Below are 23,512 nucleotides of genomic sequence, written 5' to 3' on the forward strand. Positions count from 1 at the left end.
ACTCTTAGAAGGTCAGTGAAGGCCCTACGTCCTCCTCTTCTCCACCACAGTGATGTAATGACCTACTTGTAAACATTTGTAGTACCTGCTAGGGATGTCAGTTTTCAGACATTTTCATAATCAATTCTTGTGGAAATGAACAATCAATTTATAAAACGTTAATACCGCAAAACGCACATCTAGGACTCCAAATAATATGTGCATGTAGCCTACTTTATATATAATATTATATTTAATATATAATATAATTTAAATGAATATACTTAAGAAGTATTACCATTTTCCTCTTAAAATATTCTTAGTTCAGTGTATTTTAATACATTTAGGCAATGTTTAGTACAAATTTGTGAATTGTTTAATTACTGTTAATGATAACTTGTATACAAGATACATATTTGAGTTCATTAAAACTTCATGTTGTGGATTGTGTGATATTTTGGTCATTTGGACTTATTTGTTTATTTGAAATTAAGTCAAATAATAACACACTGCTTAAACACAGTAGCCTACATAACATACCACTTCTCTGGTGCTGGTGAGATCTCAGTTGAATGTGCCTTCGTGTTTTGCTGAAGATTACTGACATGATTGTAGGTATAGGATGAAACAAGGAGACCAGCAGAACAACAGTGTTTGTTGTCATGTTGTACTTAACACACTATCATGGTGTATGCAAAAAACATGATGTTAATTTATAGAGAAACGATCCAAAACTAATTGTCGTTCTTCTTCTGTGATGCAGACAAGATGTGACTTGCAGCGCACAAGCGCCCTCTAGCTGCAAATGACTGAACCGACAGCCTTATCAACATCTGTTGCCATGATTACAGAACCCATTTGTCCTGAAATTAATTAATCGATGATTTATAAGCTTAATCGTTCAAATGAATTGATCCCTAGTACCTGCATTTACACCAATAAGTCAAAACATTATGACCACCTACCTAATATGCTGTTGATCCTCCACGTGCTGCCAAAACAGCACTGACCCACTGAGGCATGGACTCTACAAGACCCCTGAAGGTGTCCTATGGTATCTGGCACCAAGACATTAGCAGCAGATCCATCAAGTCCTGTAAATTGTGAGGTGGAGCTGCCGTGGATCAGACTTGTATGTCTAGCACATTCCACAGATGTTCAATCGGATTGAGATCTGTGGAAATTGTTGGCCAGGGCAACACCTTGAACTCTTCATCATGTTCCTCAAATCATTTCCGAACAATGTGTGCAGTGTGGCAGGGCGCATTATCCTGCTGAAAGAGGCCACTTCCATCAGGGTATATCATTGCCATGAAGGGGTGTACCTGGTCTGCAACTATGTTTAGGTAGGTGGCTGGTGTCAAATGGACGTCCACATGAATGGCCGGACCCAGGGTTTCCCAGCAGAACATTGCTCAGAACATCACACTCCCTCCTCCAGCTTGTCATCTTACCACAGTGCATCCTGGTGCCATCACTTCTCCAAGTAAACGACAAACACATATACAACGTCCACATGATGTAAAAGAAAACGGGACTCATCGGACCAGGCGATCTTCTTCCACTGCTCCAAGGTCCAGTTCCGACGCTCACGTGCCCATTGTAGGTGCTTTTTTTTTTTTGGACAGGAGACATCATGGGCACTCTGACCGGTCATACGCAGCAGGGTGCGATTCACTGTGTGTTGTGACACATTCCTCCCGTAACCATCATTAAACTTTTCTGTGACTTGTGCCACAGTACACCTTCTGTCAGTTCAGATCAGAAGGGATAGCCTTTGTTGCCCTCGTGCATCAATGAGCCTTGGGCACCCAACACCCTGTCGCTGGTTTGTGGTTTGTCCCTCCTCGGACCACTGTCAGAAGGTACTCACCACTGCTGACCGGGAGCACCCCACAAGTCTTGCCGTTTCAGAGATGCTCTGATCCAGTCGTCTGGCCATAACAATTTGGCCCTTGTCAAAGTCGTTCAGATCTTTACTCCTGCCCATTTCTCCTGCATTCAACACGTTGAATATGAGAACTGATTGTTCACTTTATATCTAATCTACCCAGACCTTGACATGTGGCCTTGTTAGGAGATGATCAATGTTATTCACCACCTGTGAGTTGTAATAATGTTTTGGCTCATCAGGGTAAATGAAGGCTGTTTTTATATTTTCAGGTGATGAAATGGCAAAGGTCTGTTTTAGAAGCAATGACACTAATGTTGATGTTCATGTGGTGAGGTGGTGGTCTTTGAGGTCGTGTCATTAGTCACCATTAGTTTTTCCAGCTCACAAATTGTTTTAAAAATGATAATTGAATGGATGGATGGTTCTTTTCACACAACTATACTCCCAAGTGTCTTTGATTCTGTTGTTCTCATATTGCCTGTTCGATTAGAATTGCTTTTATGATGTTTAGAGTTAATAAATTCTAAAATTATTTAGTTTTTATTGTAAAATTATTTATCTTGCTAGTATTCTAAATACATTTTAACTGGAGATGCACTATTGGACCTCGGCTGATTACTTTAAAACAGCCAATGGTCAGGGCAGATTATCAAAAAGGGGTGAAAAAACGCACAAGACAATTAGCCTACAACTCGTGCTGTGTGTAAAAGAAAATGTTTTTTGGTTGGAATTACTTTTAATTGGGTGATAATTACAGCAGTGTTGCAATTTGTAAGCTTTGCACTGCAAGAATTTTCTGAGGTGGAACTACCATTAAAACTTTTAACCAATTAGATTACTCACCTTAAAGCTCCACACAGCAAGGAATATGTAGAGTTTGTTAAAGCTAAAGCAGAGATCGAGACCAGTTACTCTGAAACATAGAAGACATGTTGAGACATAGAGAATAAAGTTATTATTTACATTTCTTTCAAAGTTGCTTCATTAATTATCATTGATTTGAAACATTATAACATAAAAAGCAGGACTACCAAGCTGTCATCATCGGTATCGGCAGACATCGTATAAGTAATCAGATACTGGTAAAGGCACACAAATTTTGTAACAGTGTCGTCAATGTCCTTTATATCTACATTGGTTGCTATAGTAATGACTTAAGCAGCAGAATGGTTTAGAAGACACAAGATGTGATTTTATTCAAAATTCAAACCACATATGGGTGTAAAAATCAGATTGATGTTTGATGTTCATATTACAATCAAATCAAATGAATTTGAGTTGAATATGCCAAACAAGCAGATTTTTGCTGCTTGTCTGAAGTTTCCAGTGCTTTGAGTTGTCTTTACACTTGACTTTAAGAGATTTTGCCTGAGGAAAACTTATGGCTGAATTTTTTTCTCTGTAATCCACATTGAGCGTGTGCAGCTGGGCTGTGGGGCCCTGCCACTTTAGACGTGAACAAAAAGCCAAAGTGCTTCTGTAAAGCCAGAGATAATCCAGTTAGACAAGTGACTGCTGCTCTGGCCACTGCCTCTCTGACAAAGATGGAAGCTGACATTGCAAGTGCAGGGCAGATAGAGGTCATGTGTTCTGTGACACTGATGTTTGCCATGAAAATGCACTTTGCTGTGGAACTGCCCCTATCACAATAAAAATCCTACAGATGAGGAGACCCTTGTCACTTTTCTATTGGCAGGGTGCCGTGATCTGGAACTGTTCCACCGCAGACAAGTCGGTTCTGGGCCGCAAAAATCAGAAAAGTTTTCAGAGTGAACAACAACTCAAGATAAAACCAGATCATTGATGCAGTTGATTTTGGACTGCTGCACCCCTGTTATCCAAAAACCCTGTCTCATGAGTAAGGGGAAACATTTTAAATAATTAAAAAGACTGCAGATATTAATATCATACAGATATGGGACACCCTGCTCTCTACATAATGGCATCTGCATCAAATGACTAAGTACAGGCATGAAACTCTGAATGGTGCAAGCTGATAGGTTCTTTTAACTTATCTGTCAGCCAATCAACTAGCATACTCTCTCTTTGCCTAATATTTAAATTTGCCAGTTTCGCTGCAGCGCTCTGCGAGAGTTTTCTCTGAAACCCTCCTCCCCAGCTCCATAGGTCTGTATCTGTTACATGGTGTATTGTTTTATGTCTAATTGTGCAGCAGCCTATCAGCATGTCTTGTGTTTTTCCAACTGTGCAGTAGCAGCATGTCCACATGCTTCAGTATGTCTGTGTATGTTCTAGCAGTTTTAAGTCTCCATACTTACTCTGCAGCAGCAGCAGAGTACAAATGTTAACAAATGTACCCATATTATAAAGTGCTTCCAATATGTCATACCCACATTCTTTCCGGGAGTTTTCATGACTGAACTATTGAAAAAAAAGCAACATATTGGTCCTCCACTACTCACTATATTTATAGGCTTTAGTGCCTATGCAAAGCACTCCAAATCAGTCACTAATTAGGTTCCATTTCAGTTAGGATGCTGCCTTAGAAGACACACAGGCAGCTCATGAGCCATGACGTAATGATCTAATAAGTGATATGTTTCTACGGCAGCAGTGGTCTGCTCTTGTGCTGTTCATAACAAGGCCGCTGGCACACTGAAGTGCTGTTTCTCTGCTTGTTTTGTGCTGTTGACAGTTGATTCTGTCTGTACTCTGCAGTGAGAAGGCTGTGTGTGAACCAGAGTCAGTGTGTGATGGAGATTCAGCCAGCATTCAGTCCATTCAGCAGAAGAAGCCATCGATTGCAGGCAGCTACCAGCTGCAATTTGCCATTCAACAGCTGCAGCAGCAGAGACTGCGATCCAGACAACTGCTGAACCACAGTCGCACACGCCACCAGGTAACACTTGTAGGGCTGCCCCCGACCAAAGATTTTCCTAGTCGACTAATAGGCGTTAATTTAAACCATTAGTCGACTAGTTGCACATTTATGATATTAATTTAATTACTTAAATATATATATTTTGGGGGGCATCAGAAAATGGTTTGAGTTCCAGGGCTGAGAAAGAATGTTATAAGTAACATTGCTAACACTGTTCTACATTACAGAGAAATACCAAACCGTAATAATGAGCCTTTAAAATATAAAAGCGAGCCGCAGCGACACTGGCAAAAGCGGTAATGATTCTGAATGTGTCAGAAAAACCAGCAAGGAGACTGTCTGAACATTTTGTTAATTTATAGAGAGAAATGCACATTAGGGTTGTGCCGACAGACGATGATCTCGGGGATCGACGATGGTCAGAGTGATCAATAGCTGATGCCTTTGATGATGCCAAGATGATATTTGGCTTGTTTTCCCATGTATTAAATTATTATTATTATTATTATTATTATCAAATTAATATTACAAATAATTTGCCCATAGACACACAGACACGTGCTTGAAGAAACACACTTTATTATATTATTAAGAACAGATGACAGGAAAGCCGTCTATGTGCATGTATGTTTGTTCGGAGGCGTGCAGTCTCGTGGAACACATGTATGTAAAAGGTTCTCACTCTTTCTTTGTTTCGGTCTTCTGAAAATGTTTTTTGCAAGAACAGTATCGTCTATGAGTGCTGCAAATGACCTCAGACATCTCAGCTCAGAAGATGTTTTGAGTTCAGTTCACTTTATTTCCACAGAACAGTTCATTGTGAACGCAACTCTGCAGCCTATACATCTGTGATTAAAACATAAAATAATACAAAAACACCTCCAACCATGATTTATATTTCAGTGATTATTATCATCATTATAATTATTATTTTTACATTTAGAATTGTTTTTATGTCTTCATTTGTGTAAGTAATTTTCCGCCTGCATGTTTAGACGGACACTTGCCTGACGGTAAATGGAAAGGTGGTTACTTATATATATATGTATATTATTTTTTTATCACTTCATTATTTTATTTGCTTTTTCATTTCGTTTGGAGTGCAGTTTGAATTTAGAAATGTATTTGATTTAAGGTTTTCGTTTTTTAAATAATTTAATTTTCAATGCAAAATCACTAAAGCAAGAATATTCACCGATCCATCAGCCCGGGGGTTTCCGATGTAATTGGATATTGCGAGATATATATATGGTGAAGGAGGGAACAAAACAAGTTTATTCACACATGATGTATTTTCCCGGACAATGAAATACCCGACCGGTAGAGAATACACAGATGAAGAAGGTTCTTTGCCAGAGAGATGTTGCCCTTCACAACTGTTGTAAAACCATCTTTCAAAAAGTTTCACAACACACATTTTAATTGCACTTAATTTTTTTCCAGTTTCATTTGAATTTTTAGTTAAAATAAATAAAAAATAAAGTTCAAAGTTTGAAATCAAGGTGTCTTGCTTTATTGTGTAGGCTTAACCCTAACCCTGCTTAACGAAAATTACCCCATAGTACCACCTACCGTCCAACCAGCGGTATTACCAGTGTTCTGGTAATTATTCAGTGTTTTTTTTTCTGCGACCAACCAAAACTTGGTCGACCAAGACTCTTCTCATCAACTAACATTTGGTCGACTATCAGGGGGCAGTCCTAAACATTTGTTCAGAGTTTGAGCCAATTTCCATAAAGTTAACCTTACTTTTACTCAGGTTAAAGTCAAAGTAGCTCATGATAAAAATAAATCAGTACTAAAATAACTGATATTAAAAGTTAAAATTACCAGAAATAGAAGTCAAAAAGAAAAAGTAAATGGCATAAATAATGTCACAGCTGGTTGTACCCAACCCAATCTAGTTGAGTGGTGGAATGGTGCTGGAGTTTATGATAGGAAATGTAAGTCAACTGCTGTGACTGGTTTGGTAAATATGCTACTACGGTGGCCCTCTGGTGAATAACACAAGAAATTACAAAATAAACTAAAGGAATGAAGCTACAACACAATTGCAATACTCTTGATATTGTTTATGTGTTGAATGTATTTAAATTTTACTATACTGTATGTAGTGTTGTGAATGCTCAATAATAATAATTTAAAAAAAAAAAAACAGCTGAAATAGTCCACAACACAACAGAACATTAAAGGATGGAGATCTGAGCAATATTTAGTGACTTGGGTTAATAACCACCTGGCAACCTCCCAGAACACTCTAGCAACTGCATAGCAACACCCTGGCAAACACCCAGAACACCCTAGTTTTGCTTGGGTAAGCACCATTGACATCTTCAGAAAATTTGGTTTTGTTGTTATAATGTTAATAATGTGGAGTTTTTTTTCTGTTCATGTTTGTACTGAAATTCTTCTTATTTTGTTACTATTTGTAACTACAAAAACAAAAAAACAGTTTCTTACTATTATAAACTAATTTTGTCTTAAAGTTGCACTCAGTTACTTTTGTGTTTATGTCATCATGGACCTTACACTGACATCTGTAGTGGTGTTGGCCTTAATAGGTTGGGTTCGGGTGTCAGGGGTTAAAACCACCACAGTTATTAAATTAAATTAAATTCAGTTAACCTTAACATGACAGTCTGTATAAATGCAATAGACAAATAGTTCTCTTATAAATTTAAAATAACACAAGGAACAGGAAGGTTCTGTTTGAACTTTTCTCTATTAATCAATTAATTCAGATCTCAGACAGACATTCATCACATGACTCAGTAGTACAATATTTGAGCACAGCAAATTATAGTGTAAGCCTAGGAACATTTACCTTTTAATACCTTACAACATCAACAGCCACTGATGAGTATACCAACATAAATAAATCAGTGTTCATCAATGCCTTGTGGGTTATAACAAAATAAATACGACAATTAAGAATTTCATATCCATGAACAATTCTTATGAAGGGAAAAATTGATGAGACCAGCCGTTCACAAAACCCAGGGGAAGGGAAAAAAAAAAGGTCTTCAGGCTCCAAAGTTAAAGGGAAAAAAGGATGAGAAAAATTCTTGCTGTACCACTGAACACACTGAATAAGGAAATCAGAGTGGCTAAAAGAAGCTACTCTGAGAAGCTGAAAAACAAGTTTTCAGCTAACGACCCTGCATCAGTGTGGAGTGGCATGAAACAACTTATGAATTACAGGACTCCTACCCCCAACCCTGTGGTGGACCAACAACTGGCTGATGACCTGAATGTGTTCTACTGTAGATTTGAAAGGCCCAATCTCACACCCCACACCCACTCTTACCTTCACTTTACACAAACACCAACACTTCCTGCAACCCCCCTCCTCCCACCTCCTGCTACTCAACCTGCACTTAAGATCTGTGAAGATGATGTGAGCCACGTCTTTCGGAAACAAAAGACGAGGAAAGGTTCAGGCCCAGATGGCGTTTCACCTGCATGTCTTAGATCCTGTGCTAACCAGCTGGCCCCCATCTTCACACAGATCTTCAATAGATCACTGGAGCAGTGTGAAGTCCCATGCTGCTTCAAATGCTCAATCATTATTCCTGTCCCAAAGAAACCAAAAATCACAGGACTTAATGACAACAGACCTGTCGCCCTGACGTCTGTGGTCATGAAGTCATTTGAGAGACTGGTGTTGGCCCACCTGAAGAACATCACTGGACCCTTTCTAGATCCCCTTCAATTTGCTTATTGAGCAAACAGGTCTGTGGATGATGCAGTCAACGTGGGATTGCATCATATCCTGCAACATCTGGACAGACCAGGGACATATGCAAGGATCCTTTTTGTGGACTTCAGTTTGGCTTTCAACACCATCATCCCAGCTATACTCCAGAATAAATTACACCAACTCTCTGTTCCCATGTCTATCTGTCAGTGGATTACCAGCTTTCTGACGGACAAGCAGCAGCTTGTGAGACGGGAAACTCACTTCCAGCACCTGTACAATCAGCACTGGTGCCCCCCAGGGATGTGTGCTCTCCCCACTACTCTTCTCCCTCTACACCATTGACTGCATCACCAAGGACCCCTCTGTCAAGCTCCTGAAGTTTGCAGACGACACCACTGTCATCGGCCTCATCCGAGATGACGATGAGTCTGCATACAGAAGGGAGGTTGAACAGCTGGCTGTATGGTGCAGTCAAAACAACCTTGAGCTGAACACGCTCAAAACGGTGGAGATGATTGTGGACTTTAGGAGGAACACCCCAACACTGAAAAAGGCCAAAAACCTGCCCCATTTCCTGTCATATGCAACTGAACTGCCAAGCCGTCTATATGACATCTCTTCAAATGACGGCACCTTGCCAAATTCGGTGCAGCATTCATAAAAAGAGGGAGCAACCGCTGATCTCCATCCCCTCAGAATTATCTGTTTCCCGATCATCACACTGGTGAGGACCCACCTTTTTATATACCTATCGTTTATATCAATAACCGCCCCATCACCCAACACACAAAGTCTGGGACAGAACAGAATTTGAGTGCCCAGGACCTTGCAAACAAAATTCTGGACTCTCAACCAAAACTCCTGAATCCTAGGACAAGACCAGAAAGCATGGGTTATATCTCCATCCTCCAACTGGCATCACCAGCAGGTGGGTGTGTCTTTAAGACCAAGCCTATACAATCTAGAGGGGGTCCAATAGAATCAATGCAAAATCTTTAATTGCATCAGATGCACCCTTGCTTCTCTAGATACACACTTGACATTTTTTTAGAATCCTAGCCCACACTCCCTCCTCCAATACCAAGTTTAAATCCTTCTCCCATAATCTCTTGATAGAAGTTAAAGCTCCATCCCCCAGACTCTGAATTAACAGGGAGTAATATACTGATGACTCATAACCTTTTCCAAAAGCAGTAATCACCACTCCCAGAGTATCTGCCGCTTTAGGGGGTTGTATGCTACTCCCAAAAATAGTACAGAGCAGGTGGCGCAGCTGTAAATACCTAAAGAACTGAGATCTGGGAATCCAAAATGTTGAACCATATTTTCAAAAGATCTCAACACTCCACTCTCGAGTGTAGTAACCCCCCTCTCAATCCACTCTGACCAGCAGAAAGGGGACTTATTAATACATCATTTTGGGTTCAGCCATATGCTTGAGACTACATTTAAATAAATGTCAGTGTAACACTTTTCAATGGAAAGGAGGAGGTGAGAAGCAAGGTTTCCCGGTTCAGGTAGGCATTTAATTTGTCCACCTTGATGCTTACAGTTTCACAGACAAACATTTACTTCATAACACAAACATCACAATAACTTCTGTAGCACCGTGGCCTTTCTTGTGCCAGTCTCTCTCCCCAACTGCTGGTGGTGTGGCTCTTTTTAAGCCACTCTATCATGCTCACTGAAATTAGAGACAGGTGTTTTTCTCTCTCCAGAGAGATGCTTGACCACGACCCCACTGCCACATATCCCCACCGCCCGACTCAGGCCAGGGAGGCATCCGGCCTGCCTACCACTCCCCCCCCCCCAATTCCTGGAAAGGAAGTTGGTGACAACCATCTGCGCTCCCGGTCTGTGGACCACCTTGAACTTAAACGGCTGAAGAGCCAGATACCAATGGGTGATCTGCGCGTTGGTATCTTTCATGCGGTGGAGACACTGGAGAGGGGTGTGATCGGAACAGAGGGTGAAGGTCCGCCCCAACAGGTAGTATCGGAGAGTGAGGACCGCCCACTTGATGGCGAGACACTCCTTTTCCACGGTGCTGGTGGGGACGCACCTGCCCGTGGCCCAAGTGGAACCCCAGATACCATACCTCCACCTGCCCAATCGCACACTTCTTTGGGTTTGCTGTGAGTCCCGCTCAGCGCAGCGATATCAGAACTGCCCTCAGATGTTGCATGTGCTGCTGCCAATCATTGCTGTAGATGATGATGTCATCTAAATAGGTTGTGGCGTAAGCTGAATGTGGTCTGAGGATTCGGTCCATGAGACGCTGAAACGTAGCCGGGGCCCCAAACAAACCGAACAGAAGGGTCACAAACTGGTGTAATCCGAACGGTGTGGAGAAGGCCGGGAAATTGGTGTCAAGGGGATCTGCCAATAACCCTTCGTCAAATCCAATGTCGAATAAAATCGAGCAGTGCCCAACCGATCGAGCAACTCATCAACGTGAGGCATTGGATACGCATCAAATTTAGACACCGCGTTGACTTTCCTATAATCCACACAGAACCGTACAGACCCGTCGCTCTTAGGCACTAGAACAACTGGGCTGGACCAATCACTGTTGGATTCTTCTATTACCCCCATATCGAGCATTGCACCCAATTCTTCCCGAACTATTTTCGTCTTGTGTTCGGGTAATCGGTAGGGGCGGCTATGTACCACGACCCCCGGCTCGGTCTCGATGTGGTGGTGAATGAGGTTCGTACACCCCGTTAGAGGGGAGAACACATCTGCAAACTCCTGCTGTAACCTGGCAACCTCTTCGAGTTGACTCGGTGAGAGGTGGTCTCCGCAAGTGACCTAGGTGTACTGTTTATGTTTTGAACTCGCATCCGGTCCGAGCTCCGCCTTCTCGGGAACTACCGTAGCCAACGTCACAGGGACCACCTCCCTCCACAATTTCAGGAGATTGAGGTGGTATATTTCACGTGTGCCCCCTCTATCAGTTCGTTTAACCTCATAATCGAGATCTCCCACTCGTCGTGTGACCTTGAAGGGTCCTTGCCACTTGGCGAGTAATTTAGAGCTTGATGTGGGAAGTAATACAAGCACTTTATCTCCCGGTGAAAATTCCCTTAGCTGAGTTCCCCTGTCATACAGTCGGCGCTGCCGTTCTTGAGCTTGGAACAAATTCTCCTGTGTTAGTTGCCCCAAAGTGTGGAGTTTTGCTCTAAGATCATGAACGTATTGAATTTCATTCTTACTATTTGAAGGTCCCTCCTCCCAGGCCTCTCGCAATACATCAAGCACACTGCATGGGTGTCGCCCATACAGCAGCTCGAATGGGGAGAAGCCAGTGGAGGCTTGCGGGACCTCTCGTACTGCAAATAACAGGGGGTCGAGCCATTTATCCCAATTTCTAGCATCGTTGTGCACGAACTTACAAATCATGTTTTTGAGGGTTTTATTAAATCATTCCACCAGGCCATCCATTTGAGGATGGTACACGCTGGTGCGAATTGATTTAATACTTAACAATTCGTACAGTTCGCGTAATGTCCGTGACATAAACGTTGTGCCTTGATCGGTGAGGATTTCTTTCGGAATCCCCACCCGGGAGATTATTTTGAAGAGTGCCTCCACAACACTGCATGCTGAGATGTTGCGAAGAGGCACTGCTTCCGGATATCGCATTGCATAGTCCTCTAGGACCATTACAAAGCCATGTCCACGTGCTGACCGTTCTAATGGCCCGACGAGGTCCATTCCAATTCTCTCAATGGGGACCCCGATCAACGGAAGAGGGCGCAATGGCGCTTTTGGGGTGGCCGGTGGGTTAACCAGCTGGCATTCGCGGCATGTCGCACACCACCTGCGTACATCGCCGCCAATGCCCGGCCAATAGAAGCGGGCTATTAGACGGTTCAGTGTTTTCCTTTCTCCTAAGTGACCCGCCATGGGATTATAATGAGCCACCTGGAATACCATTTCCCGACGGCTCCGTTGGATCAAAAGTTGTGTTGTATCTTCTTTAGTCTGAGCGTCCTGTGTCACTCTATACAACCGCTCATTTATAATTGCAAAATAGGGGTATGAAAGGGCGATGTCCGGCTGGAGTCGTTGACCATCGATGACTCTCACTTGGTCGAAGGCGTGTTTGAGGGTTTCGTCTTGTGACTGCTCCAAAGGGAAATCTCCCTCAAGGAATTCCCTGAGAAGGGGAGGGGCTGCAGCCTCTCCCCCTCTCTCGTCATTATGACATGGAGCTGTCGAGGACGGCCCCGGCTCTGCCTCCCCTGCCAGAGCATCGCACATTGCACATCTCCCTAATTTAGTACAGGACCCATCTGCACAAATTCCCTTCAATAAATCTCTAAAGTCAGGCCAATCCGTCCCCAAAATCAGCGGATGGGTGAGACGGGAACTAACCGCAGCCTCCAGTCTATGCGTCAGAGTCACCACAGGATACTTGTGAATATCCCCGTGCACACACTTCACTCTCACCGTTTTAGCTGTGCCCAAAGCCTCGGGTTGAACCAAGCGTTGGTGGATAGTGGTTTGATTACACCCGGTGTCCACCAACGCTTGGTGAGTACCCCCCTTGACATTTACCAGTATCCGGTACGCTCCAGCCCGGTCGGGGGCAGCCTGCGGGAAGTCGGAGACCCGCACCACTGTCCCCAGCTCCATCAGAGGGCACTGATCCCGGAAGTGGTCCGGGTCCCCGCACCTCCAGCAGGCTGGCCCAGGCGCCATGCCCGCACCTGCGTCGGCGGGCACCTTCACCTGAGAGGGAGAGCGGCGGGGCATCGGGGTAGGGGAGGTGTCGCCTCCCATGCCCGGGGAGCTGGTCTCGGTGGCTGAAGTCCTCCTCGCCTGCGTGGGGCAGGAACGGGCCCTGGGGAGAGAGCAGAACGAGAGGAGAGAGGGGAGGGGGATGAGACAGGGGAAAACACAGGGGGAGGGGTGAGAGAGTAGGAGGGCTCTTCCGCCCTCGGGATCACCGCCATGTGGTCCTCCGCAAGCCGGACGGCTTCCTCCAGTGACGCCGGACGGTGGCACTGGACCCACTCCGCCATCCCTTTTGGCAGTCGATGTATTAATTGCTCCAGTACCACCTGGTCGATGATCCCGTCGACGCCGCGGTCCCCCACTAGCAGCCATCTTCGGCAGGCGTCATTGGGCGAATGGGCTGGCGGTCAGAGTTCTCCAGCTTCAGGCTCCGGAAGAGTTGACGATTCTCTTCCGGACTCCGACCAACCCGTTGTAGGATGGCTTTCTTCAAGTCACTGTAAGCCAGGAGGCTCTTCGCCGGCAGTTGTTGAGCCGCGAGCTGGGCTTCCCCGGACAACAGCGGAATAAGTTGGGCCGCCCACTGGCCAAGCGGCCAGCCCCAGATCTCGGCGGTACGCTCAAACAAATCCAGGAACGCCTCAGGGTCGTCCGCCATCCCTGTCTTCTGTAACGCAGGTGGGGGCAACGGCGTGTGAGTGTCCAGGGTTGCGGCTGGGGACGCCTCCTGGCTGAGGAGGCTCCGGATCACCTGCCGGTCCTCTGCTTGAGCGCGCAGGAGCTCCACAAACCGGCGATCTTGATCTTGCTGGAGCTCAAGCAGTGTTTGCTGGTCGTTCCGATGTAAGCCAGCGAGGGCTTGGAGGATCTCCGCCAACTGGGAGGACTTTACAGGGCGACTTCCATCCATCTTCAACCAAACTTTTCCCGGGTTTCGGCACCAGTGTAACACTTTTCAATGGAAAGGAGGAGGCGAGAAGCAAGGTTTCTCGGTTCAGGTAGGCGTTTAATTTGTCCACCTTGATGCTTACAGTTTCACAGGCAAATATTTACTTTAACACTTTAGCTTCATAACACAAACATCACAATAGCTTCTGTAGCACCGTGGCCTTTCTTGTGCCAGTCTCTCTCCCCAACTGCTGGCGGTGTGGCTCTTTTTAAGCCGCTCTCCCGTGCTCACTGAAATTAGAAACAGGTGTTAGACATAATTTAGCTCAGGTGTAAGCACCCTTACCGCTTTCTCTCTCTCCGGAGAGATGCTTGACCACGCCCCCACTGCCAAAGTCAGAATTAAACACTCTGGACACTTTTGTCCATACCGAGTGCAAATGCGAGATAACAGGGTGTAACTTAACTTCTCTGGTTAGTTTGATAGAAATGCTTTGCATCCTTCTCAATCATAGACAAATGTAATGAAGCCCAACTGCCCACATCACTCGAAAACCTTTTTAAGGAGTCAAAATTAACTCTAACTAAATCAGACAAATTTGCTGGGAATAAAATGCCCAAATACTTAATGCCCTGTCTGGGCCACTGGAAGGCGCCTGGCTGGAAAGCTGTTACCGGGCAGTACACTGTCAAAGCCAAAGCTTCGGATTTAAACCAACTGACTCTGTATCATGAGAACTTAGAAAAGGAATTAGTAATTCTGTGGAGGCAAGGCATAGATCTAGTGGGGTCGGAGATGAAAAATAAAATATCATCTGCATAAAGCAAAAGCTTATGCGCCACACCTCCCGCCACCAGCCCTGGAAAATCATCATTTTTTCTTATTGCGGCTGCTAATGGTTCCAGGGCAAGTCAGAACAATAATGGGGAAAGAGGGCAACCGTGCCGGGTGCCTCTATCCACAGTAAAATATAATGAAATTAATCCATTTGTTTGTACCGCCACTACAATGTGTCTATAAAGTAACTTAATCCATCCAATAAAGGTATTCCTGAACCCATATATTTCCAAAATCTTAAAAAGATAATTCCTTTCTACCATATCAAATGCCTTTTCGGCATCAAGTGAGATGGCAGCAACCAGAGGCTGATCATTCACTACTGACCACATGATATTGATGAAATGCCTAATGTTATCAGAAGAGCTACAGCCCTGAATAAACCCCACCTGATCTATATGTATTAGAGATGTCATAACTTTACTTAATTGGTTAGCCAAATTTGTCAATATTTTAACATCTAGCTGGATCAGGGAAATTGGATGATAACTCTTAAACTTGTTTGGATCTTTGTCCTTTTTAAGAATCAGACTGATCCGGGCTTGTGTCATGGTTGGCGGAAACTTTCCATTTTTTAATGATTCCGTATAAACTTCTAACAAAAGTGGAGCCAGTTCTGTAGCATAAGATCTAAAAAACCATCTGGCCCCGGAGCCTTACCTGTAGGCATGGCCTTAATTACCTCACCAAGCTCTTCCAATGTTATCTCAGAATCAAGAGATTTGTTTTGCTCAGTCGTCAGTTTAGGGAGTTCTAAGGGTTCCACAAAGTTTCTAATATCTTCATCAGTAGACGAAGATGTGGAACTGTAAAGATCAAGATAGAATTCTTTAAAAGCATTATTAATATCAATGGCTGAGGTAAATATGTAATCACCACCAGATTTCAGTGAGGGAATGGTAGAAAAAGACTCTCTGCTTTAAATATCTAGCCAAAAGCTTCCCTGCTTTGTCCCCCGACTCAAAGTATGACTGTCTTGCCCTAAATTGCCAAAACTCCACTTTCCGTGACAAAATAGTATTATATCTGTATTTCATTCGGGCCGATATTCGGTGCTTCAGCTCTGCCTCGGCACTTTTAATATTTCCTTCCAATTACACGAGTTCTTGTGCTTTGGATTTTTTGGTGAATGAGACATACTGTATGATCTGACCCCTAAGAACTGCCTTAAGTGCCTCCCAAGCCACTCCCACAAAGGATACTGAGGACCAATTGGTCTCCATTTAAACATTGATTTCAGCCTTTAGCATTTGTTGGAATTCAGGATTTTGCAAAAGGGATTCATTAAAGCGCCAACTATATGATTTCCTTTTCTCAATATGTGGCAACACCTCTAAACACACCAGGGCGTGATCTGAGACTAAAATGTTTCCAATTGAGCAATCAACAACAAATGAAATGAGGGACTTATATATATGTAAGACCAAGATTTTTACACATCCTGTGAAGCATCACTGTTGCTCTAGGAGGCTTGCACACTTTTGCTTCACTGTGATTAAGGACTGAGTCCATCAAAAGATTAAAGTCTCCTCCCAATATTATATCATGATGGGTGCCAGCGGCTTGCAACATCCCTTCAAGATCTATAAAAAAGCCCTGATCATCAACATTAGGTGCATAAATATTAGCCAAAATCAACTTTTGCCCCTGAATTTCTGCTAAAACAGTAATGACTCTTCCTAATTTATCTTTACTCCGTTTAAGACATTTGAATTGTAGATGTTTACTTATCAATGTAATGACTCTCCTGCTCTTACTCGAGCCAGCACTAAAGAAAATAAGTCCACCCCATATCTATCCAAATTTTAAAGCTTCCTGCGGGGAAAGGTGCATTTCTTGAAGAAACACTATATCATATTTCTTACGCTTAAGAAAAGAAATAACCTTCCTTCTTTTTATGGGGTGCCCCAACCCATTCACATTCCACGTGGAGAGAGACAATCCACTCATATTAACATTTGACCTTTTGATATATTAGAAAAAATAGATTGTGTGTCAAAAACAAGATTATAAAGACCACATTCCCCATTAGTGCAACAATCAAACCCCGAACTTCCCCCTGAACCAAACAAACAGAAAAAAGAAAAATGTGCCCATTAACCCCGCCAAACGACAGCACCAACTGGTGTCCATCCCTCTAAACTCAAACAGTCCATGTATGCCCCTGCGACAACTTTGCTGTCAGATTGCTCAAGTCAGGTGTTTCTATACAAATTTTGTGAGACAGAATTACATAACAGAAGAAAATCTATAAAACGAACTCAGCCAATAGGCAGAGTAAACACAAAGAACGTGTAGATTCATCCACATACTGTCCCGAAGGTGTGTTCCTCCCCAAAACAAGCTCCAGCCTCTAGCGGAACCAGCACACACACACACACAAAAATAAAATAAATATATAAATCAAATAAAAAAATAAATCAAAAACGTTCAGTTTCCTCGGACAGTCAAACGAATATTCAGTGAGCCGGCTGTTTCATAAGTGCAGCAGATGACCTAATCATTCCAATGTCCTGCAAAAAAATAATCCACAAAACAAACTCCATCCAGTAGGAGGCATAAGCACAAAGAACGAGCAGATTCATCCACAACTGTCCCAAAGGAGTGTTACTACACAAAACAAACTACAGCCACTAGGCGGAACCAGCACAAAAATAAATAAAAAGGCGCCCATTTTCCTCGGACGGTCAAGTGAATGTCAGTGAGTCAGGTCCACTTGGCTGCAAAGTGAGCGCCACACAATGACTTACTCATTCCAATGACTTTATAAAAGACAATACTTGTTGGGAACAAGAAAATATTTTGTGGCCATCCTTAGCATCTTTTCTCAATCAGGCCGGGAATGTCAGTGTAAAAGCGACCCTCCTTCGATGCAGAAGTTTCTTGAAGGAGTGTTATTCCACAAAGCAAACTCCAGCCACTAGGTGGAACCAGAACAAAAAGAAACAAAAAAGCCGCCCAGCTTCCTCGGACAATCAAGTGATGTTCAGTGAGTCAGGCCCACTAGGCAGCAACATGAAAATCAACAAATGGCTTACTCACTCAATTGTCTTTATGAAGGACATTGCTTGCTGTGGGCATGTAAATATTTTGCGGCCATCCTTAGTATCTATTCTCAGTTTGGACGGAAACATCAGTGCAAAAGCGATCTTATGTTGATGTTAGAGTTTCTTGCATTCCTTGAATCGATCACGTTTCTCTCTTGTCGAATTCGCAAAGTCTGGGAACAAGAAAATGCTGTGGATCTTCCAAGAAAGCCTTCCTTTACTCCTCGCCTCGCGTAACATGAGACCTTTATCGGATAATCTCAGAATTTTGGCCAGAATTGGTGGGGCCTGTCTCCCTCTACGGATCTCCGAGCCAGGACCCTGTGAGCTCGCTCGATTTCCAGCTTATGGCCTGTTATGTCGAGCAGACTCGGGAAGAGCTCATCTAGGAATTTCACCATATCTCGGCCTTCTTCATTCTCAGGAATTCCAACAGCTCGGACATTGTTTCGCCGATTACGATTCTCAAGGTCTTCCAACTTTTCCCAGACGCACTGCAAATCTGCCTTGGTCGCTAGCAGGTTAGCAACTATATCCCTCTCCGATGACTCCAGATAATCAATCCATTTCTCGACGTCCCCCAATCTTGTAACCAACTCAGAGAATTTCGTCTCCATGGCCGTAATCAATTGATGTATCACAACAAGATCCTCCAGGTCCGTTATGTCCTTCGCCAGCATCACTGACATGCTGGAGAGCTGATGCTGGATCTCTCCAGCCGCACTGTCCAAACTGAGGCCCTGGTCTGCGGCCCTGTCAGGGGTATCAGCTTGAGCACATAAGTGTCTTTTAATGTCTCCAGAGCCTGAGGATTTTGAATCTTTTGACATATTGGCTTCATAGAACAGTTATGGAACAGGGTGTATCGAATCTCACTGGTTTATGACACAAAAATAATTAAAAACTAGCAAAGTGTGCAGAGTTCGCCATTCACACGTCCGACCCTTGCATGGCGCTGCCAGCAATTTTAAATTGTAGCATATTTCTAAACCACTTGTGTTGAAGTGTCAGATTTTGCAATGACGCTCAAATATGCTGTCAAACATGAACAGCAAAGAAAAATACATTTATTAGACAAAGTCATTTATATCAAACATCAAAATTCTAGCATAAACTTTGTCACACAGGGGTCAGACTCAGACTTTGACCTGTGTGGTACGTTTAGTATATATAGAGAGTTTTGTCCACACTTTTGAGGGCCAAATGAACTCATCAGTGAAACCTGTGTGTGCGTGCGTGCGTGCGTTCGTTTTCTGCATTGTGGATGTTTTATAGTCTCACCCCTTCATTTATGTGTGGTTGTGTTCTCCATCCATTCATCCATCCATCCTTCCTTCTTCATGTTTTATAGTCTCACCCCTTCATTTATGTGTGGTTGTGTTCTCCATCCATTCATCCATCCATCCTTCCTTCCTCCTTCATGTTTTATAGTCTCACCCCTTCATTTATGTGTGGTTGTGTTCTCCATCCATCCATCCTTCCTCCCTTCCTTCCTTCTGCATGTTTTATAGTCTCACCCCTTCATTTATGTGTGGTTGTGTTCTCCATCTATTCATCCATCCACCTGAAAGTTTTCTGGTGTACTTTCTTATGTCTCAATTTTATGAAGGATTTACACAGAATTGTGTTCCACTTGTGTTTTATGAATAAGGATGTGTGTTGTCATTGAAGCGTCAAGATGGCAAGTCACTGAAACTCAAGCTTTTCCTTTAGAAGAAACTGGATGAACTGTGAATATTTAAAGGTGCACTCAGTAATTTTCTCCTCATTAAAAAAGTTGACCACCTAAAGACATGATTTGAAATTTTGCAATATATGTAGGAAATCATGAGCACTCTTATTAAAATGAAGACTCCAGTCATATCAGTAACCTTATAAAAGCTGTTTTATTCTACATGGAGAGGATCCGCACATGTTAGAATCACATGAACAGCAGAATATTACTCTCTTAATCTCAGTAACTGTCCTGTTATTTGACACTTTCACTCATTGACTAAAGTAATCATGGCTGACTCTGAATTTCTGCAATGGCATCTGAAACTGAAAACTATTTTAAATGATGCTACATCCACACCGCTAGGTACCAGTGTAAGTCCAGGATGACACAAAAGCCTTTTTCGGACAGGATTAGTTTTCCTGACATAGGTCTGTAAAGTAATTATTACTGCGGGCGTCTGTAATATTTACCATTGATTCACATGGGATTAGCGATGTCTGTAAAAATCACAGAGATGGGTGTGTCTACAGCATTTACACGCTGCTGCCATGCGTAACTGACCTATTAGAAAATGTATACTGCTGATTAATTATGCAGGAAATATTAAACACGAGCATATACTGCATCTTTGGTTATTAGAAAAAATGATTGGAATATCTGTCCAAATAACCAGAACTGGTGACATTAACAAGCTTGTAATCTTATATTACATTCTTGAATTAAAAATATGGACAATCCCTTTACATTTTATAATTTTATTTGTCACTCTGGAATATAGGTGGGGCTTAACACAATTTCCCCCACTCACTCTGCTCAAATCATAATTAAAAACTGCTCGTTTCTCTTTTATATGGGTAAATAAACACTCGACAGCATAAAAAGCTTGAGAAAAACCTGCATCATTCAAAACACAGCAGCCAGCATTATCTGAAGTTGTGAAGCATGTCTTTTTCTGACGTTTTCTCTTAAATATTCACTTCATACACTCAGAGAACTTAAGAAACAGCGATATTTTAAGGGCTCAAGGGCTGGAAAGTGCAGATTTACAGGCTTTTTACTAACATGTCAATTTGCATGGGATTGATATTACCAGGGGTTATTTTTTACAGGACGTTTTATGGTAGGTAATAGACGCCGTAATCTTTACCAGCATGGGAACGCGCAATTCGTAAAAAGTCCGGAATAATTACTGACATGACCGATTCGCACAGTTTTTAAAATGACTGAGAAGCTCTGGTAATTATTACATTACCCTTCGTCCCCATATAAACTAATTCTGTCCGAATAGGGCTAAAGACAAAAGTTACTTAGTGCACCTTTTAAATGATCAATAGTCATTCAGAGCTGTCACATACAGACCAATTCATTGCATTGCCCAAAACCAAAAGAAACTCATTCTGTTTAGTTTTACCCCTTCTCTCTTTTTTGCATCTCATTATGATGTCCGTTCATGGTTAACCAATGGAATTGAGTGTTTTAAATTAAACAGGATCTACACCACGTGTGTTTTACTCTCGTCTGTTCATGTCACACTTACATCAGAATCTGTAAACATTAAGTCTCCTGCATGCTCTGCTGTTAACATCACTGCATACACAGTTATAATAGTGTTGCAATTCACATACACTGATGTCACTGTTCTGTGTTGACGTTCATCTGTAATTAATGCCACTGGAGCTTGTTTTTCTTGGTTGGAGTTGAATGTCCTCTGCAGGGGATTTTGGGAAAGAGGTACCACCCCCACAGACCTGTCATCACAGAGGTCCTCTGAAGCTAAAGCAATCAAGCCGGGTCTCCCGAGAGCTTTATTAAGATAAGGTCCAACTCAGAGGAGACGTCTGATATATGCCCGAATCTCACATGGGATTACAGTACACTTCCTGTGAATGGACTGTTAGCCAGTGTGAGTGAAATATGCTGGTCAGCAGAGCAGCTACACTGTGTGTGTGTGTGTGTGTGTGTGTGTGTGTGTGTGTGTGTGTGTGTGTTGTGTGTGTGTGTGTGTGGTCATCTGTTTGTGTGTGTGTGTTTGTTGGGTGGACTGGTGGTGAGTCAGCCCTGTATCAGTGGATACTCCCTAAACCTCCCCACAAAGCATTGCTCTTCTCTGTCAAACACAGAAACTAATTTGTAAACACACATTCATGTGCCCACTCACATACAGTGCTGTCCAAAAAGAATTTGGACACTAAGGCTTAAAAATGTATGAATGTCTCTGCATTATATAACAAAATATCAAAGCCTGTTTCATTTATATAAAAAAAAAAAGATTCGCATAACAGTTGTGCCACTTTTGTGCGTGGTATTTCAGCACAAAAACATGCATCTTATTCACTAACAATCTAGTTTAAACAGGCAAAATGAGCACTGAAATGGTGCTGCGTCTTGAGTATTTAAATGAAGTCATTGTCATTCCTTCCATGCAAACACACCACCTTTCTATGTAAATTAGGCTTGTTATAGATTGCGCTTCATTCATAAAAATTGCCCGGCACAATTTATATTGCACTATTATTGTCAGATGAATGTGGGTTGAATGTATTTTACTTAAAAGAGAGGTTTGTGGACATTTTCCATCGATCATATCAGCAGTAATTCATCAAATAATGAGAAGAGCGTTATAACTGGTATATAGATACAGTGTAGTCAAGTGCTCTCCGTGTTAAATGCTTTTCTGAGAAAACGCAAAATTTGTACTTTCTATGCTGTGACCAAGGAATGAAGTTAGCACCCGCCACCTGCCAAATGTGGGTATTGCATGTTGCAAAATTATCATTATGGAAATAACGCATATGGTGTTATGTTATATTGTTATATATTATATGTATATTCTAAAATAACATTAAATTTGTATATAAATTATATACGTGTGTTGTTTCTGACATCATATTTAAGAGAGTGACATACATGTTTACACTTATATTGGCCTTGTTAAGCTCTGTCATTATTTATTTTTTTATAAGGATCATTTTAAATAGCTATTGGTACTTTGCAAGGCTGTAAGCACAAATTTAGTATTGCGGGTAATAATTTAAGAATTAGCCATTGAAACCCCATTTTTGTTGATCACTAATCTAAATATTGGGGGGAGGGCAGCATGTATTTTTATGGTGGACCCCTAATTACCCCCAACTTTGTCCCAGAGGAGGGAAAATATGATTTCTTAAAAGTTCAGCAGGGACCTTCAGAGGTATATAGTAATGAAGTACATGTTTGTAACTGTACTTAAGTACATATTTTGAACCTTTCTACTTTACTGTAGTGTAAATATTTCTGATGCCTTTCACTTTTAATTCACTATATTTTGAAGAGAAAAGTTATACTTTTACACAGCTGCAAATTTAACTTAAATATTGATGATATGATCGTATCGCTTTAGAAGACATTAATTTAACCACTTGAGTCATATGGATTACTTTTATTATGATTATCTGTGCTTTTTGGAGCTTTAAAGTGCTGATCACCATTCACTTGCATGGTATGGACCTACAGAGCTTAAATATTCTTCTAAAAATTTTGTTTGTGTTCAGCAGAAGAAAGAAAGTCATACACATCTGGGATGGCATGAGGGTGTGTAAATGATGAGAGAATTTTCATTTTTGGGTGAACTATCCCTTTAAATTTTGTTTATGGAAGATTTAATGTGTGTTTTGGCTATAAATTAATTTGATACATTTTGGCTCACAAATTACAAATGTTGTCAAATACTGTGAAATAAGTTTTCTGCCTTTCTTTTGAGTCCTGTTCATATAAAAGTCAATAAAATGCAGTTACCATTTATATTTAACCAAGGTACGACGTGCATGAATCAATAATGACCAGATGTGCTCGTGGAAATGTCTAACAATAACATTAGAAAAAGTC

General features: G+C 42.2%; 1 protein-coding gene across 3 annotated transcripts in view; it reads left to right on the forward strand.

Annotated features, from left to right (window-relative positions):
• ttll5 (tubulin tyrosine ligase-like family, member 5) overlaps positions 1-23,512 on the forward strand; it is a 206,760-nt gene that overhangs the window by 148,599 nt on the left and 34,649 nt on the right. For all 3 annotated transcript variants that reach the window (XM_051723166.1, XM_051723165.1, XM_051723168.1), the window contains one exon: positions 4,553-4,733. In XM_051723166.1, the coding sequence (XP_051579126.1) occupies positions 4,553-4,733 (181 nt within the window). The remainder of the gene's footprint in view (positions 1-4,552; positions 4,734-23,512) is intronic.

Source organism: Myxocyprinus asiaticus, chromosome 17 (assembly GCF_019703515.2).
Source record: "Myxocyprinus asiaticus isolate MX2 ecotype Aquarium Trade chromosome 17, UBuf_Myxa_2, whole genome shotgun sequence".
Lineage (NCBI taxonomy): Eukaryota > Metazoa > Chordata > Actinopteri > Cypriniformes > Catostomidae > Myxocyprinus > Myxocyprinus asiaticus.